The sequence below is a fragment of the Poecile atricapillus genome, chromosome 2 (assembly GCF_030490865.1).
Source record: "Poecile atricapillus isolate bPoeAtr1 chromosome 2, bPoeAtr1.hap1, whole genome shotgun sequence".
In the NCBI taxonomy this organism is placed as follows: domain Eukaryota; kingdom Metazoa; phylum Chordata; class Aves; order Passeriformes; family Paridae; genus Poecile; species Poecile atricapillus.
The window spans coordinates 6,692,494-6,711,064 of NC_081250.1; the positions used below are offsets into that span (position 1 = coordinate 6,692,494).

At 39.4% G+C, this 18,571-nt stretch overlaps 1 protein-coding gene across 10 annotated transcripts in view; it reads right to left on the reverse strand.

Moving 5' to 3' along the window:
- Window positions 1–18,571, reverse strand: part of KMT2C (lysine methyltransferase 2C) — a 191,956-nt gene that overhangs the window by 102,086 nt on the left and 71,299 nt on the right. For all 10 annotated transcript variants that reach the window (XM_058831023.1, XM_058831029.1, XM_058831032.1 and 7 more), the window contains 3 exons: window positions 14,656–14,862; window positions 10,783–10,922; window positions 9,060–9,169 (listed from right to left, as the gene is read on the reverse strand). In XM_058831023.1, the coding sequence (XP_058687006.1) occupies window positions 9,060–9,169; window positions 10,783–10,922; window positions 14,656–14,862 (457 nt within the window). The remainder of the gene's footprint in view (window positions 1–9,059; window positions 9,170–10,782; window positions 10,923–14,655; window positions 14,863–18,571) is intronic.

An 18,571-nucleotide genomic window follows, 5' to 3' on the forward strand; every position in this document is an offset into this window, starting at 1 on the left:
GCTCTGGGAGCAGAAACAATGATCAGGCTGAAATATCAAACACTTCCCCCTTCAGATGAAGCCACACAAACCATCTTAAGGAAAGACACTTAGTGCTGCCTAAATAACCCAAGTACTTTCCTCTCTCGTTTGCTGCAGTATTCCACAAATGCAGTTATATTGGGAAAGATCATTTAGGTAGATTCACCTGCCAGAAATGACACTGTGCTTCTGTTCAGACATGCAGAACTCTAGGGGACACAGAGCAATGGTAGTAAGACAAATTGCATCTGTGCGCTGGAAAGAAGTGAGAGTTTAGGAAAAGTTCTGTCTCACTGTGAAAAAAAGCTTATTACTCAAACCTAAAACATATCTACTAGAATCCATGCACTGGTCATTGTCCCTGGCAAGGGAAGCTCTAGAACTTGGTTCTTATGGCCCAAATAAGGAACAAGACACAGTTCTACTCTGAGCACTGAGTTCCAATGTGCACTGACAGTACCACTTGATCTGCACACAAATTCACGGAATTTTTTTTTTTATATACTTGGAAACAAATAGGTAGGAATATAAACATAGATGCTGTTTCACAGCAGGTTTGTGACAAAGCACATCAAAAGAAAAATCTCAAAAGAAAACTTGTTTAAGAATGTGCATCTTTTGTTCTGCTTCATCTGAGACGGCAAATTCTTCTCTGAACTGCGATTCACAAATTAAAGCCTGCCTTCCTCTTGTAAATACAATAAACATGATGAAGACAATATAAAAAAAATAATGATAGCTAGATAAGTTTCACATGATCATGTGCTCCTTTTCCCAGGCAACAGGTCAGAACCACACTGATAACGGGTTATCAAAGAAGGAACTACTACAGAGACCGGAAAGTGACATTTAAGTATCTGCAATTGATAAGAATCAAACTCCATAAACAAGTACCCAGAAAAAGCTCTGAATCAAACACTTTGCTGATATTTGGTATATTGATACTCTACTGTACATTAGCACATAAACAGATCAGTGTTTTGTTTTTTTAAAAAAGGAACATCTTTTGTTTCTCGAGATGCTGACTTCAAAAAGTGCTAAATTGGAAATGTGTCATATAGTCTTGAAATAAGTATTTCTTCATAATCCTAATAAACTTTTCCACTTGTAAAAATCCCACAGACCTTAACAGGCTGAAGCGTAGTAGTGGCTTTACTGGAATGCTAATAATAAAAATGTTTAATTATGGGAAAATTACATTAAAATTCTGTTATTTTAAATTAAATTTTGGCTAGGGAAAAAGCCTCATATTCCTCAGATTATTTTAGAAACAAAATTTTAATTAAATATTTTCAGTTTAATACTGTAGCTTTGTATGCCTTTATTTTTTTTCACTGGCTGGCTGACTTGGAAAGTTACTTAATGATAACAGAGTATCTCACACCTCTCACACCACATTGTATAAACCTGAAGTATCAATCCATCTAACAAATGGTAGGGGGAAAGAAAAAGCTCTTCACTTAATAAACCTCAATTACATTGCAAAAATTAACCCTTACTAACAACCAGTCCCTCAGCCATGTACCCAAACCTACCCAAGTATCAAAGTATTTAGAGGTGAACAATTACCTCAAAAAGACTAGGAAAATAAATAAGGGGTTTTTCTCAATAAATGGAAAATTCAAAATGAAAATAATTTCCAGACTCCTTCAATCATCAGAATTGTTTAGCCTTTACCTTAGCCACGTATTTCCCATGTGTTACTGCCTCTCACTCTATGACCATAACTATTCAGACAGACCAGTCTGGTTTATAGTAATCCTTACAAACTTTTTAAATACACCACTGAAGATTCACATACAAGTGTGGAGTCTAATTATATCCCAAGGTATCCATAATTTAGGTACCAAATAATTACAAAAAATGTACTAGAAGAAGAGAATCTCAAAGCTCTTAATTTGCATTTACTCAGTTTTAACTAATACTTCATTGTCTTAAATACCAACAGGGATTTAGAAAAATGTATTTTATTTTGTTCTAGAAAATGTGGTCTCGGTCTCTCAGACAACTGGAGAAATGGAAACTATGTTTTGAAAGCTGAGTCCTTAAGTCTGTACCTTCAAAGGTGCTGTGTTTTGATAGGTAACAAAACTCTTCTGCCAGAACTGTAATTTACATTTTTCTATTCTATGTTTCACTGCAGAAGAAAAAATAGTATCACAGAGTCAAAGAGGGTCTGGGTTAGAAGGGACATTAAAGATCCTCCAGTTCCAACCCCCTGCCATGTGCAGGGACACGTTCCAGCAGACCAGGCTGGATGCTGGTCAAAGGATCCATCCAACAGTTCCAGGCATGGGGCAGCCACAGCTTCTCTGGGCAACCTGTTCCAATCCTTACCCCCCTCACAGGGAAGAATTGCTTCCACTCTAAATCCAGTCTAAACCTCCTCTCTGTTTGAAGCCATACCCCCCTGCCTTCCCCAATACGTGGAGCTTTGAGCAACCTGGCTGGAAGGTGTCCCTGCCCATGGCAGGGGAGTTGGAACTGGATGATCTTTAATGTCCCTTCCAACCCAAATCATTCTGTGATTCTGCGACCTCAAATGAGCAATGCTCTTGTTATGGTAAAGTTTATTTTGGTTCAAATGAAAGAATACTTTAATTACTGTTCACTTGACAATGCTAATGAGAATTCATTTGTAGATCTTACTGAGCACCAAATATCTGCTCCCAAGCTGCTGGACCTGCAAAAAATCTGAACACACAGAGGTCTCATGGCAGCTCTGTAACCTGAACAGATTTATCAAAGCTGTACTGACATCATTTATGGTATACAAAGGTGTTCCAGAAGAATTACCCATGTAAATCAGAGCCAACTATGACAATTTTAAGATACCTCAGCTGCTTTCCAGAACTTGGGAAATACAGCTATAAAATAATTGACATAGACTTTCTGATGCCATTTGCAAGCTCTAAGAACAATTCACATTCTTTGAGACAACAAGAATCTGACTTTAGGTAACCAAAATCCAAACCATTATGGAAAAGAATAAATCACAGAAAATAATTTACAATGTTAAACTATCCCCAAAGTTGTACCCTCAGTCAGTAAGGTCTTTTAAAAACAATGATTATCCTCATCAGCAGAGAAATGGCTACAGATCTCTAGAGAAACTCCAAATAACAAGGTAATTCATGGAAAACTTCAACAGACTATGGCCCCTTCTGCTGAACTGTTACAGTATGTCTCAAACATGCCAGGAAATGAATGAAACTACCAAACTGACCTAAAGCACATGCAAGTGTTTTCTTGGTAAGACATATGTCGCTATTTCTCCAGTCTCTTTCTCTAGCACCTTCTGCACTGGAGTTCTCTAAGAGACAGAAACCCATAAAAAAAAAGTAGATGTTATTTTGGAAGAAAACTTCCTGCAGTACTTCCTCAGTTGCAGGACAAAAGCAATTACAGGAAAAAAAACTCGATAAGATAAAATCAGAAGCCACTCCCAGCAGCCAGGTAGTCCCTCCCAAGCTGTAGTGAAGGGAGATGAGGAGAAGCCAAGTGCCTGCTGTGTGCAAAAGCACCATAAAAAACTCAAGGGTTGAATACCAGAGGAGCTCATTTAGTTTCTTGCTACAAAGCTCGATCTTGAAAATGGGCAAATGCAGAGCACACTGCCTAGAAATGAAGATATAAATTAAGATATAAATTAAGATAATAATTAAGGTATAAATTAAGATATATTACATTCTCTTAATGCATTTTTCTCTGGATTTAAGAATTAATCATTCCTCCAATAATGAAAAAGGAGGAAGGCAACTTTTAAAGCATCAAAGAACTGCAAATCCTCCACTCCATCTAGAAAAACCCTACATGACTCCATGCTTTGTTCAGGTTAGGACACACACGAAGCCAACACAATCCCTACATTCAGGATTCTGTCATCTAAGCCATTTCTCACAGTTTTTCTCAACAAAAAGTAAAACTAAATGAAAAATTGCTGGGGTTAAATGGGCACAATCCTCCCCCGTGTATGAAGTTAGCAGTACATTAGGATGCTGATGCTCACTTTTACACCCAAGGAACAACAGAAGGAAGTATCATTTTAGCCAAACTGGTTTTCAACTTGAAGTAGCACAAATAAAACACACCACAAAAAACAAGGACAATTTTCAACAAGATGAGAAGAGCACTGAGATCAAGAAGTGAAGATACATTCAAAATATGGACAGTTTCAGAAGATGTATAATCGTGTTCCCCATCTTTACCATCACCTTATTTCTTTCTGATCTACCTTGGTAGGGTAGGATTCATGCTAGAATCAAGTCTCAGGCAAAGAATTTAAAACAGACATTTCATTACTATCATGTTTCTCCTATTCAATCTTCAAGCAGATAGGAACCTCTTTCTTGGTTTCCACCAACACTGATTTTTTTGACTTTTGTGTCCTTGACCACGTCTCCCAAACCTTGAAACTGCTTCCTACATCTTATCAGAAGAGAAAGCTGGCTGGGAAAGCTACCCTTGCCATCCTTTCTTGTGGCCAGTTTGTTCAAAAGTATTTTAAACACATTATCTACTTCCTTAAACTCACTTTCTTTACTGAGCTATTTACACACTGGGGAAAAGAAACCAGTCCACCTCATTTGGAACTCTGCAGCATACACAGTAGCTATGGCTAGACAATGTAAGCCAGGCAAACTGGCAAGCTTTTATTTTTCCTCAGCTGACCACAGACAAACAGCAACCAACTCAATGCAAAATGAACATCATAAACTACTATTTAAAAATACCTGAAAATATTTCAGGAATCACTATTTCAGAAACCAGTCTTGTTAAAAGCTGAACAAATGCAAGACTTAAAGGCCTCTATATTTTACATGATAATAATGTAAGTTCACATTTCCAGATATCAAAAAGCAGGAGAGTTACAAAAGTATAAGACTGAAACCAAAAAATACAAGAAAAAGCTGTAAACTCCACTTGTTCACATCTATTGTATTTTTCCAAGGACAAAACCCTAATTTCTGTTCGATCAGATTCTTTTCCTTACTTTATCTTATTAATCTGCAATTCACATTGTTTTTGCATCTTACACTAAGATGCTGTAGAAGCACCAATAAAAGTCTATCTTCCTGAAGCTAACAACAGTTTCTTTACTACAAACCTTATATACTGAGAAAAACACTTATGAATGGTAAGAAAATTGAGTTAAGTTCCAGATCAAACAAATGTCTTGAACTTTTGTCTCCCCCACTTATATTTTGAAGAGCTGTTTTCTTTCAAACCTTGAAACAAAATTACTCCCAAACCCCATGAAATGCTATTAAAGTAGTGGGGGAAGGCACTGCCACATTGGGGTGCTGAAGCTCTACCTTACACACTGTACCAGGATAATGAGGTGAATTCTTAGGAGTCATCCTGAGAAAAGCTCTGGCACTAGGTTTGTCACCAAGATCACCAGTCCTTCCTTATGACCTCCTAAACTTAGAAAGCAATGCTGAGAAAACCCGTGGCTCTCCCTTGCTGAGATAAGCAAGACAAGCAATGAAATGAAGTGAGGCAGCCCACCACAGATCTGACTGTATATTCCAGCTTTTGTGCTTTGCCACAAACCAATGTGATACACAGGATTTCAAACACCTCACAGATGCAGGTTTGTGCACTCATGAATAGTAAAGAATGACAAACCCCAGACTTTGAAAGAAAGACAAAGAATCCACCCCTGTCTAGACACAAATACATGAAACAAACTGGTCAGGTGCCTTTGCCAGGCCTTCAATGAGCAAATCAAAAGAAGTGAAGAAGAAAGACACGCTAAGCAGGGTATTTTGTGAGGCATTCACAGATTCTGAGATCTCTGTAGTGCCATGTTTTAAACCTTCAGCAAACAAGTGCCCAGAAGAAAATCAAAATGGATAAAATACGTATTTTGGAACAGGTCAGTGAAGTATGTCCACACAAGCTTTACTAATGCAATCACAAGTTCAGTGAAGCCAAATGGACATCTCAACTGGTAAACAGAATAATAAGAAACACTGTCATATCCAGTTAAAGCAGATTTGCAAACAATAGGCAGCCTAACTAATGAGAAACATGGATGTAGCTTACAAATTAGACTCCCTCAAGGTAAGAACAGGCCCAAAATATTCTCCAAAAACTGAAAGCTCTAAACCAATGGACTATATTACCAAAAGCTGGTTACACTTCAAATATGCATTTTTACATGAACAAAAGGAAAAGAAAATGTACTTTTTCCCAGTAAAGATGTCAGTGCTGCAGACCACATCACAAACCAGTTCCTCGTGCCAAAAGGACTTCCAAAAAGACAGAAATCCCCTACCAAGCAAACAACAACAAACCCAAAGCAAATTTGGTGGCAAACAGAGAAAAGAGCATACAGCTTTGTTTTATTTAAACTATTTTTCTGAGCACATAGCTGCACTTGCATGGCCAACAGATTTCAGAACATCTGAACAGAACTTTTCTCTTAAAATGCAGGAACATCCCACTGAAAGAAGCCCAAATGAAAAGAAGCACGAGATACTGCAAACATCAACACTTACTTTCAATTAATTAATTTACCTTTCATTCTAAACTTTTAAAAAGTAACTCACACAAAGATGAGCTTTTCCACTACCAAACGAAACAATCAAGACCCTATACTTCTCTCTGCTTTCTTAATCTAAGTAACAAGTTAAAAATTAGTGGAGAAATTATTACCAAGCACTACAGCCTGGACACAAGCAAACATAGGATTACTTGGGCTCCAAGCCAGTTCCACACAAACTCCCTGAGCAATCATTACACCTCTTTGTATTGAAGAACAGAGAACTACAGAAGAGGTTGGTCCTTATTTTTCCAAAAACTAAACTAAACTAAACTAAACTAACATAAAAAGCAAAGAAATCCCTGGTGTGATAGAGGGATAAAGAAGTCCAATTCCATCTATCTATTCCTCTACAATCACAGTTGTGCCTTTACTCAGCTCTCCCTGGGGATATAAGGAAGGATAAAAGAGAATAACCAAATCAGCATCATTATTTGTGGAACTGAATTAACTGAGCTAGACCATACCTTGGACCGGGTTCCTGACATGGAGGGAATAAACCTGAGGCCTTGGGGGTGGGGTGCTGGGGAGATGCTGATGGAGTCAATCCATAATAGGTCATGTCCCAGTCACAACTGGACCCCTGCCCTCGGTACCCCTATACATTGTGAAGATCACCATGCCCTTGGGTGTTTGGAGCTCGCCCCCAGAACCTGCAGTTTCTGCAATTTGTTATTTTACCACCATTAAAGCTTTTCAGGCAAATCCATCATTCCCATCCCTCTATTTTGCCGGACCAGTCCCAGGGTCACAGAGAGCCGACTGTGAAAACTCTTCACTGGCTGACTGCTGGACTACACAAAGTAAGTTTTTCAATGGCTTCAGCAAAGACTGAATAGAAAATACACAGAATGGCACTCTATTCAAACTCCTCTCTCTGCATTGCCATGAAACATGTGCAACAGGGGGATCTAAACGTTACTTGCAGAATTTGAAAGAATCCGTAGGGAAGATTCAGCACAGCCCATGAAAAGAACAGGTCAAAACAGAAACTGCAACACCAGAGATGTTCATTCTTCAAAAAGTTTGTAGTTAAGTAATTCCATTGTAAACATCTGTGCAAAACTTGAAAAGGTACTGATGACAAAGGTGAGGCACCATCACCATGAGCATAGGGGATGAGCAAGGTACTGAACAGAAAGAAATTAAACTGAAGTAACAAAAACAGGATGAAATTCAATACAGCGAAACACAAACTTGAACAGCTCAACCAGGACTTCAGTTAGAAGAAATTACTAGACAAGAATGAGCTGATCACAAAATGACTGTAAGCCAAAAACAAAGGGGCAAGAACCTTTCAGCAGTGAGATTTTAAAAAAAAAAGTACTCAATTTTGAGTATTTCAATTCTTACTGTCATTTTTTATACATACATGCACACACACACACACAAATATTTTAACGTTTTCAAGCTCATCTAGAGCTTAATAGTGTCAGGTTCACTCATTTTGAATAGTCTTATTTTGAAAGCAGAAACACAGAAATTAAGTAAATTATTCAAAACAAAGCATTTACCTAATATGAATACAAGAAGGTGCAAAGAAAGGTGTGTTCTATGGCTTGTATTGAAAAACTGATGTAAAGCATCATTTTAGTCAAAATGCTGTAGAACATGTACTGGTATCTTATACCAAATTTTTTTGTTCTATTATAATGCATGAAAAGCGAGAATACTCAAGTGAAAAAAGGCCTAAGCATAACCATGGGAAAACCACAAAAAAATTACAAAGATTTGTTCATATCATGGCTGATTTAATATAAAAAACAATACCATTATTAAAAATCCCTCTTGGGCATTATTAAATATGACCAAAAAAATACAGGTACATGTGGCAAAACCAATGTGAAATACATCTCCAACATTTCAAAATGGTACCAGAATATGACACCAGAACAAGTTCATCTTTTTCAAAGACATTACTACTTCACTTTAAAATATTAAATATTTATCTAAAAATTTATTTATTATTAGATTAAGTATTTCTATGAGTATTTAGAGTATCAACCTAAGTTTCATAGCAAACACCAGTTTTTTTATACTAACCTGCTTTTTGAAACTGGCATGAAAGTAATTCAGTAATAGTAATTTTTAGTATATTTGAGTCATGTAATTTCAGGATATAAATTGGTACAATAAATATTTCCTCTATCAGAGTATTTACTGATTAAATTCAACTTTTCTTTTGTCTCTAATTTGTTTTGGTCAGTCTGGTTCTTCCTACCTTCCTACCTATTCTAGTTACCTGAAAACTAATTAATGATATATTCCATGCAACTCCAGAAAACTTTTTAATAAATTGCAACAGAAGTTTTTAGCACGAGGATCTGCCCAAGGACACCTTATTATCCTTATAAATGGGAGCTCAGAGATCCATACCTGGATATTTTTAGTCACACTTGCATTCGTCTTTTGTATTGCATTTGTCTTTTTATCAACCCTACCCACCCTGTTTTCTTATAGACTTGAGCATTCAAGTGTTTTTACTCACTTCTGTGCTCCCTGAGACAACAGCTTTGTCCACGTTCAGCGATACCTGCTCTTCAGTCTGGCAGACTCCCACAGACCACTCCGCACAGCGGTGATGAGCCCAGCAGTGACCTGGTGTGTGCAGAGAGAGAAAGGGCCAGGGTTGGACAGCTCTGTCAAGCACTTCCTCCAAGTATGGAACTCAGTTCTGGCAGTAAATACTTGCCAGAAAAAACAGAGAATTCTTCTCCCCCTTTTTCTTTTTCTTGTTGCAGCACTGAAAACCCGTATTAACATACACTGAATATACTGCAGTTACTATCAGACACTAAAAGCTGCAATTTTGTTTTATATACAACATACTTTTTTTATCTGTCTATAGTTTTCAAGTGCCTGATCATGTAATCATAGCACTGGGGTGCACAGCATTCTTTAACTTTGATTCTACATTCAATGCTTGTGTGACACACACAGACACAAAGAGTTCCATTTGACCTTATATATCACTGCACATAACATTTCCCTAAGTTTGTACTCTTTAATTTATGATTCCCAAGGAGTAGATATCTGTGTGTTCATGTAAAATATGCTCATATGATGCTTTAGGAATCTACACAAAGTGTTTAAAAGTTGAAATATAGCATGAATAGAAACTCATATAAATGACTGAGAAAATAGTATCAATGCAACAAACACAGTATTAGAGAAGCACCTACCTAACAAAAAAAAAAATCAGAATTTGTAGAATTCAAAATGTAACTTTTACAAGTTTCTAATTCAATTCTGGGAAAAAAATGCAAATTATGTATACTTCCAAAGGAATTCTCTGACTGCTTTATACAGGAATTAGAAAAGATGGTTTAGACTAGCTCTTGAAATTAGTTATCAGCCAACTTAATAATTCAAGCTACAAAAAACAATCCCAAAAAATCTCTGTAAGGGTTTGGGAAGCGTCATTTGCAAATAATAGAAACTTTAAACATGTAGATTGATAAATCTTCGCCCACCCATTTACACACACTACAGTAAAACTATTTAAACAAAACCATTGGATTTAATTTTTTCCTTTTAATTAGACCTTGAAACAAATTTCCCTACTCATGAAAGACTGGCATTTTTGTTATTACATAAATGTATTTCTATTTTTTGGAGCAAAATATGTGAATGGACTACTGGCATCAAAGCATTTGGACACAGATGCCTCCTGAAAAAGTAATTAATAACTTAATTATAGAGAAGTTCAATTGAAATGAAAGAGCAGATGATAAACCATACATTTTTCTGACAGAAAACCTGCATATTCTGGAAACAAGCACATGCATTATGCCTCTACTGCTCTAATGATGCTGCTCTTTTAAATCTTCTGTTCCATTGTTTCCAATAATATTTGCAGCAGGAGATCAGGTAACGTCATAGGATTAAGATTTTTGAGAATTATATTAAGCTGTGCCTCATTCCTTTTCCCTATTCTCCCCAAAACAGAATCATGGTACTGAAGGTATTACTACTTGAACACCAGTTCTGCAGCAGATTACAAACATCTTCCACATAAAGGTGAGGATTCTCTTCTCTGGAGAGAAGACTAAAAAACCACAATCTGACATGGGCAAAAGCTACCAAAGCACCATCAAAGACTGGACAAACACCACAGCCACAAAAAACCAACAGCTGGAAAATTTTACTCATGTCACTGTGGCTACTGTACTGCTACTGGACAGGGAGAAAAGAGTAACAATGGATCTTACCTGTTGGCTCAAATAAGGCTTGAACATCAATGTCATCTGGTAAGCCAACTAAACTGAGTTCATCCCAGAATTTGACAACCTGATCGTCAGAAGCAGTTTGGGTGCTTACACTTGTACATGATGCTATACTCGATCGAGATCTGTATCAGGAAGCAGAAAAACAAATTTAGAAGTGACCACATTCTTTGTTCAACTAGCCAGACACTAACAAATGATCCAAAACTTGCAGCAAGTGAGTAAAATGTTTTCCTCATATCATGAAAAATAAATCAACATGAACTAAAGTCTTGCATATATTTTATCCCAACACTTTCCCCAGTAACGGTTTCCAGTTCAAGCTGCTATTCAGTAAACAAGCCTGCTCTCTTCCAGTTCTTCAGGACACACACACTTCTTTAAGTTTGATTCTATACATATTAAAACTTGCCCAACCCTTGGAATTGAGAATGAGGTAACAACATTCAGAAGCGAGGTGCTTATAGATAATACTACAGCTGTGGGGGGAAGGTAGAAAAAACACCAGGAGTTGAAAATCTGTTTGGAAATAAACATCTTTATACAATGTCATCAGATGTTAGGTGGGGGTGAGGTGGAGGAAAAGGCAGGGGGGGAGAGAAGGGGAGGGAGATTAAAAAATGCAGTGATATAAAGATTACTATATTGTACTAGTTTATAACCTCATTGAATTGTTCCCCAAATTCTAATCTCAACAGAAAACAATTCACACAACTCAGATTACTGCATTTTAAAAAAACAGAAGCGATGACTCTACATTTCCTGCAGGCTAAAGAATATCTTAGACATCTAAGGGTGTGCATCTAGGCCTACTGATAAGAGACCTGATCACTGATGCCTCAACAATTGGTAGGAAAGGTGGTGCTGCATTTTCCATTAAGGTTCTTTGAACTTGATTATTCTCTGCTATTAATAACTCAATTGTATGCATTTGTCAATTGATATAGTAACTACTGGAATTTTTACCTGTGATAATTGTGCTTTCCTGAAAACTTTGCTCTGCTTCAGTCATTACATTCATAAATAAATACATTTTAAAACCCCTTAGTTTATGGGAAAAAGAGTAACATCTCTCTTGTACCACACAGGAAAACTTAAAAGTTTTTTATTACTACATGGTAACTTCATGGCCTGCGTAATTTAAAAAAAAAAAATCTACCCCAAAGCCTATTAATTGTGACACTATCAACATCTAAAACCTCCTTAAAAAGCAGTATGTTCTGTTTGACAAAACTGGTTGCTCAACACCATTCATGTCCACTGGAATTACAGAATAGTTTAGGTTAGAAAGGATCTTGTTCCAACCCTCCTACAATGGCCAGAGACATCTTCCACTGTCCCAGGTTGCTCTAAGCTCTGTCCAACCTGCCCTTGAACACTTCCAAGGAGGGAGCACCAACAACTGTTCTGGGCAGCCTGTGCCAACGCTTCACATGAACTTGGAGCCTCCTCTACCACCAAACTGCTACTCACAACACCGAAGCTTAAAGGATTTTTAAGAAAAACTAAATCCCAACTGACAAGGCATTTTTCTGCATAAAAAAGCTTTCTCACACTATCAAACCAATCCATTTACAGAACTTCTCAATTTACTCTACAATCTCATCCTGCATAGAAACACTTTCCACAGATTTCTCTGAAAATATTATTTCATATACCTATAGAATACAGCCTGAGGCGAGGGTGTTACTTTTATTAGCTTCAAGAAAAGCCACTTTTCTGTATCAGCATTACACAATGTGCACTTTTCCACCACCAACACAATGACAAAAACATACAATGTGCACCCAAGCAACCTCAGCGAGTGCAGAACACTCTCAGAAGCTTCTGCGGCAGCAGCACAGCCACTGACAGGTCTGACTCAGGGAGTCTGGCAGAGCCAGCAGCTGCCTCCTTCACTGTTTCCCTCCCGGGCTGGGAGTCAATCCCCAAATGCCCGGTCTTGCCCCACATCACCCGTGGCTCTGCATCCCTGCCCCACATCATCACCACCCCACACTGCCCACGGTTCTGGATCACGATCCCACCCTCGACCCCTCATCTTCGCGTCACCCACAGCTCCACCTCACCACCCTCATCACCACCCTGTACCACTGTAACACATCACCATCCTACACCACTGTAACACATCACCCTTCAGCACCACTGTAACACAGCACCATCCTGCACCACTGTAACACAGCACCATCCTGCACCACTGTAACACATCACCATCCCACACCACTGTAACACATCACCCTTCAGCACCACTGTAACACATCACCATCCCACACCACTGTAACACAGCACCATCCTGCACCACTGTAACACATCACCATCCCACACCACTGTAACACATCACCCTTCAGCACCACTGTAACACAGCACCATCCTGCACCACTGTAACACAGCACCATCCTGCACCACTGTAACACAGCACCATCCTGCACCACTGTAACACATCACCCTTCAGCACCACTGTAACACATCACCCTTCAACATCACTGTAACACATCACCATCCTGCACCACTGTAACACATCACCCTTCAGCACCACTGTAACACATCACCCTTCAGCATCACTGTAACACATCACCACCCTGTACCACTGTAACACATCACCATCCCACACCACTGTAACACATCACCATCCTACACCACTGTAACACAGCACCATCCCACACCACTGTAACACAGCACCATCCCACACCACTGTAACACATTACCATCCAGAATCACTGTAACACATCACCATTCCACATCACACCTTGCCCTCTGCCCCACAATGCCCTCAACAACACATCACCAACCCACATCACCAGTACCACCCTTGACGCTGCACCACCCTCAACCCCACACTGCCCACGGCTCCACATCACCACAGCACCCTCAACCCTGCACCACCCACAGCCCCTCAACACCCACAGCCCTGCACCACCCTCAACCCTGCACCTCCCACAGCCCCTTCACCACCCTCAATCCCACACCACCTACAGCTTCTCACCACCCTCAACCCCACAATGCCCAAACCATAGCTGTGGCCTGTAGCCCTGCATGGCCACTGGCTCCCCTCATGCTTCCCTAGGGTTGCAGCGGCTCTGTCACACAGACAGCACTGAGTGATCCCACATTCACCATCAATCCTGAATGACTCCAAGTCAACAAAAGTCCCCAGTGACAGGACCCCCACACCCATGAAGACATGGCCCTGATCTGCCCCATCCCAGTGCCCTCGCCAGACACACCATGTACTGAGCACCCTCCACTGTGGGGCCAGGAATGCCCCTGCCATCCCTCACAGTCACTGAGAGGCCTGAGGACCATGAGCAAAGCCCCCTGTCTAGGAGAGCTGCCAGCAAACCCCACTCCTGCAGGGCAGGAACCATGGCTGTGTGCCCTCAACAGAGCTGGCACCACGGTGAGAGCCAGGGCAGGATGGCAAGAGGAGAGGCTCCAATCAGGGGGGCAGAGGCTACCCATTACTCCAGGCTACACAACACATGAAGCGTCAGAAATCCATCCTCTTCCACCCTTCATGTGTACTTTTACTTCAGCATCACAAGTAGATCTGTGCTTTACAGTAGCTATGTCTCTTTTCTGTGTTCTTCCAGAGTGAAGATTCTCACTTGGGAAAGAAACAAACCCATTTTTAAAAAGCAGAAGAGACAGCCACTGCTATACTGCTCACGTGTTGGTTGCTCTGGGGCTGTTTTTAGTTCAGTTTTCGTATGCATTGATTTTCTTTACAAACATTAATATTAAAAACCCACATTACACAAATACACAGTAGTTGCCTATTGTAGTACAGAACCAGTAAAGATCCTTCCTGAATTTTGTGCAAAATAAAAAATCTACATATTTATTATAGGACAGACTTACTTCTTCTGGCCTCTCTGTTTGCGCGGCACTGAGTTTTGCCTTGGAGTTCTGTCACAAGCTCCATCGGTGCTGTCGCTGGCTTCACTCTTATTTAAAGGCTGGTTTTTCCATGGGATAACATACCCAGGAGTGGGACCGAATTGTTTTAAGTCTCCTTGTCCTAATGAGCTCCGTTCTCCACAGTAACAAAAGGCGCAGAGTTGTTCGCTGTAAAGGGAAGATCATTACTTCTTTATTAGGGGAAAACCAGCAGAGGATACTCCATCGAAGAGTAAATTTCATGCTAATTTAACCCTTTATAATAAGACAATAAAATCTCCCACGTGCTGTCAGGTATCAGAATTCAGCATTCAGAAACACTATTTCCAGCTAATTAGCAGTTACAGTAAAATAACTTTTTCTTCTGTTCACAAAACTGCCTCATTAACAAAGCAAACAAAAAAATGTCCATGTTATATCCAAATTACTAGAATTTCCAAAATTCTGTGTGTCTAGACACTTGCTTGCTAAAAGGCATCAAAATGCTATGGAATACATACATTACATTATAGAACATTATAACACATACACCTTTCTGGAAGCACATACAGCTTATGTTTAACACAATGTGCAAATACTATGCTCTAAAAGGTTTACTAAAATGGAGAAAAATGGAATCATGAGAAAACCACAGCAGTGGCTACAGTCACACATGCCAAAGCACACCACATACACAAATCCAACCATCCTCATTTACTTCAATATTTAAAGACAAAATGATGTCTAAAAGTTTTACTGGAAGAAGTTTATATTTACAGAACTGTGACCGCTGCAATACCCTGTACCATTTGCAATTATGTTTTAACATGCACAACATAGTGACAGGATTGAAATGACAGCTCTGACAGCACTCCTTGTGTCACATCATATGGAAGCTACTGAAAAATATTTCTATAATAAACATACCCACAAACTTAAAATGTGAACTTCTGCAACTAATGCAGTTTGCATTAAAGGAAGGCCATTTAACACTTCTTTTTTTTTTTTTAATGCTTAAATGAGCAATTCTGTTTTCTTCGTATTTATGCCCCAAAGACCCCAAAAAGATGCCTCAGGGAATCAGGCACTTGGATAGAGGTTTAGTTATGCCTAGATTCCATTTAAATAGATTTCAGTGCATCTCCAAGGTGGCACATTTGGATTTGGGACACTCTGTGCTCTGTGAGTGAGAGGAGGAAAATGAAGTGGGAGGAAGAGAAAACCTTAAGGCTAAACTGCTGTAAAATATTTACTAAATTCTGGGGGAAAAAATAAAGCCTCCTGTGCTTTTCAGCCTGAAGAGACAAGAACAGCAACAGAAAAAAGTGTAAGTGGAAAAGGAAAGTTCCAGATCAGAAGAGAAAACCCTGAGAATCCAACAAAGCCGCTGATATTTGGTTTATCATACTCTGGGATGGCTCCTCTTGCTCTCACCACAGAGAAACAATAGGAACAAAGAAAAAGAAGAAAGAAACCTGAAGTTGTCTACTACTGCTGGTAATACCAGACAGTCAGATGCTAAGGAAAGGAGAAGAATTTCATGAGCCCAAAATGAAGCCAGAATGAAGCCAAATGCTTTTATTTATGGTTGACAGGTAGGATTGCACTTTCATTAAGGCAGATGGTGAGAACATGCAGGTTGGTGGGCAGATAAATTAAGTCCCATTCATGGTTCTGAAATTCCACTTTCCTATGGTACTGTTAGGAAACATCTGTCCTCATCTCATGGCCTGGGCTGCACATCCCTCACTGATCTGCCTCAACACACAACCAGCATGAGCCAGCACAACCCCCGGAGCTGATGGCAAATGTCTGACACGTTCCAGAAATCTTTAGAAAGAGATGTCCAAAGACAAAAAAATCCAAAGAAAATATGGATAAAGGTAGTGTGAGAGCAGTAAAAAATGAGTAGTTACACTGAACAGTACGTAAGTCTATTTCACAGCTAGCTTTCAGTGTGATAGAGCAACCAATACACTATTATTTGTCTGTCAGTGACTGTAACCACGGGACTGCCAGTGAAACCTGATCTGGCCTCACAAGCAGAGTTCCTAAGCAGGGAAAGCAAAGCTATTTATGCTGGTTGAGACTAGAGAGACTTGTGAGGAGAATTAAGAGATTTAAACAGGCAACACCACGGTATATAAATTACACTAGTTGCAAACACAAGATTATCCACAGTGGAATAAATAATTATTCATACATCCTGTTAGGACAGACTATCACTGCTCATTAAAAGACTTGAGAATAATTACAAACAAATAAACAACGCTCTTTAAAGTGGAGTTGTAGCAAATATGCAATAATATTAAAGTCTATAAAAGAGAAATATGAAACAGTAATTAAGAAAAAAAAAAAAACAACTAACTTTTCAAGTGGTATTATTTGAAAAGGCATACAGGAGTAAAGCTGGTATTTCTGGAGCCTGTAAGGCAGCTTCAGCATCACAACTTCCAGCAGTAGCTTTCTGCAAGCAGAGTGGAGTGAAACAACAGGAGCAGTGAGTTTCACAGCTACTCTGCAGCGTGGTGCAGACAGCTGTGGAGCTGTCAAGAATCATATGGCTTGTGCTACTGCTCCTGCTCCAGCAGAGCTGGGGAACGCAGCTGAACCGAGTGCTCACCATGGGGTGGGGGCTGGGGGAGCCTTCACTGCTCTGTTTGCACATGGATGCAGAAGTTAAAGACAGGAGCAGCAGAACGTGCCCAGAGCACTGCCAGAACACTGTGGGGCTGAGATAGAGGGGAGAGATTATACAAAGGGGGAAAAAAGGTTTCACAATTGCCAACAGAGGAAGCAGAGGGGCTTCAACTGTACCCACAGCCAGACACTCAAAAACACTCAGTGGCAGTCAAATCCCAGCCTCCTCTGGGATGCTGGAGAGACTCTCTGCAGGAAAGCCATGCTCCTCTGCCTCCTGACATGCCACAGCTGCTGGCTTGTCATGCCATACAAAGTGGCCATTTCCATCATGTTAGCCTTTTAGCTTTAAGTGCTCAGTAAATATTTTAAGTTATGTCTGTATGGGCAGAAGGTAGAGATTTTTTCCTATCATTCGAGGACTGCAGAAAGTACTTAACAAATCTACTTTCCATATGTCAATATGCAATTAGAGGATCTAAATCTGTGATGCAAGAAGAGCTCTCATACTGAAGATAACGAAATAGAGTTACTGGCAAATCTTAAGATCAAACCCTAGATCTGTTATCATAATTAACATATTTTAAGAACAGGATAATTCAAAATGGGATAAAAAGCAAGAGACGATGTGTCACAAATCTTTTTATAAGATACTAGGAAAAAAGAAGCTCATCAGTACTCAAATCATTTAAGATATATCTTAGGCTCTCCCAAAATATAAGTTCATCATTATCTATAACTTCAATTTAAATTACATATTTTCCCATGACAAATGCTACTTTCTTAGAAAAGTTTAAAGATCCAGAGGTGGTTTATTACCAGAAGGTGCTCCTATATCCACCTCATCCCAGAGGATTTCATAGATTTAAATGCACAGAAATTTTAATACATAACACTGATGAAAAACTGTGCTCAGAATGAACCAGACACACTGGGTTTTGGGGATGCAGTAAGAGGCAGAAAAGCTAGTAATAATGTCTGAAGCTAATGTCTGTTCCCACGGGAGGAGATCCAGACTTGGATCTTGTTTGAAGGATGCCCTTTCTAACAAGAAACATGTTGATCCCATCACTCTTTCACAGCCATTCTCTTTTACAGGTTCTTATTCCATCAGGTCAGTGTTTCTTCCTCACCCAGCATTTACTCAACCTCCTGACAAAAATCTAAAGTGCTATAATCCTCCCCTGTCCACATCCTGACAAAGGATAACAAAATGCCCTGCAGCCACTTAATCCTGAAGGAAAGGAGACCAGTCACT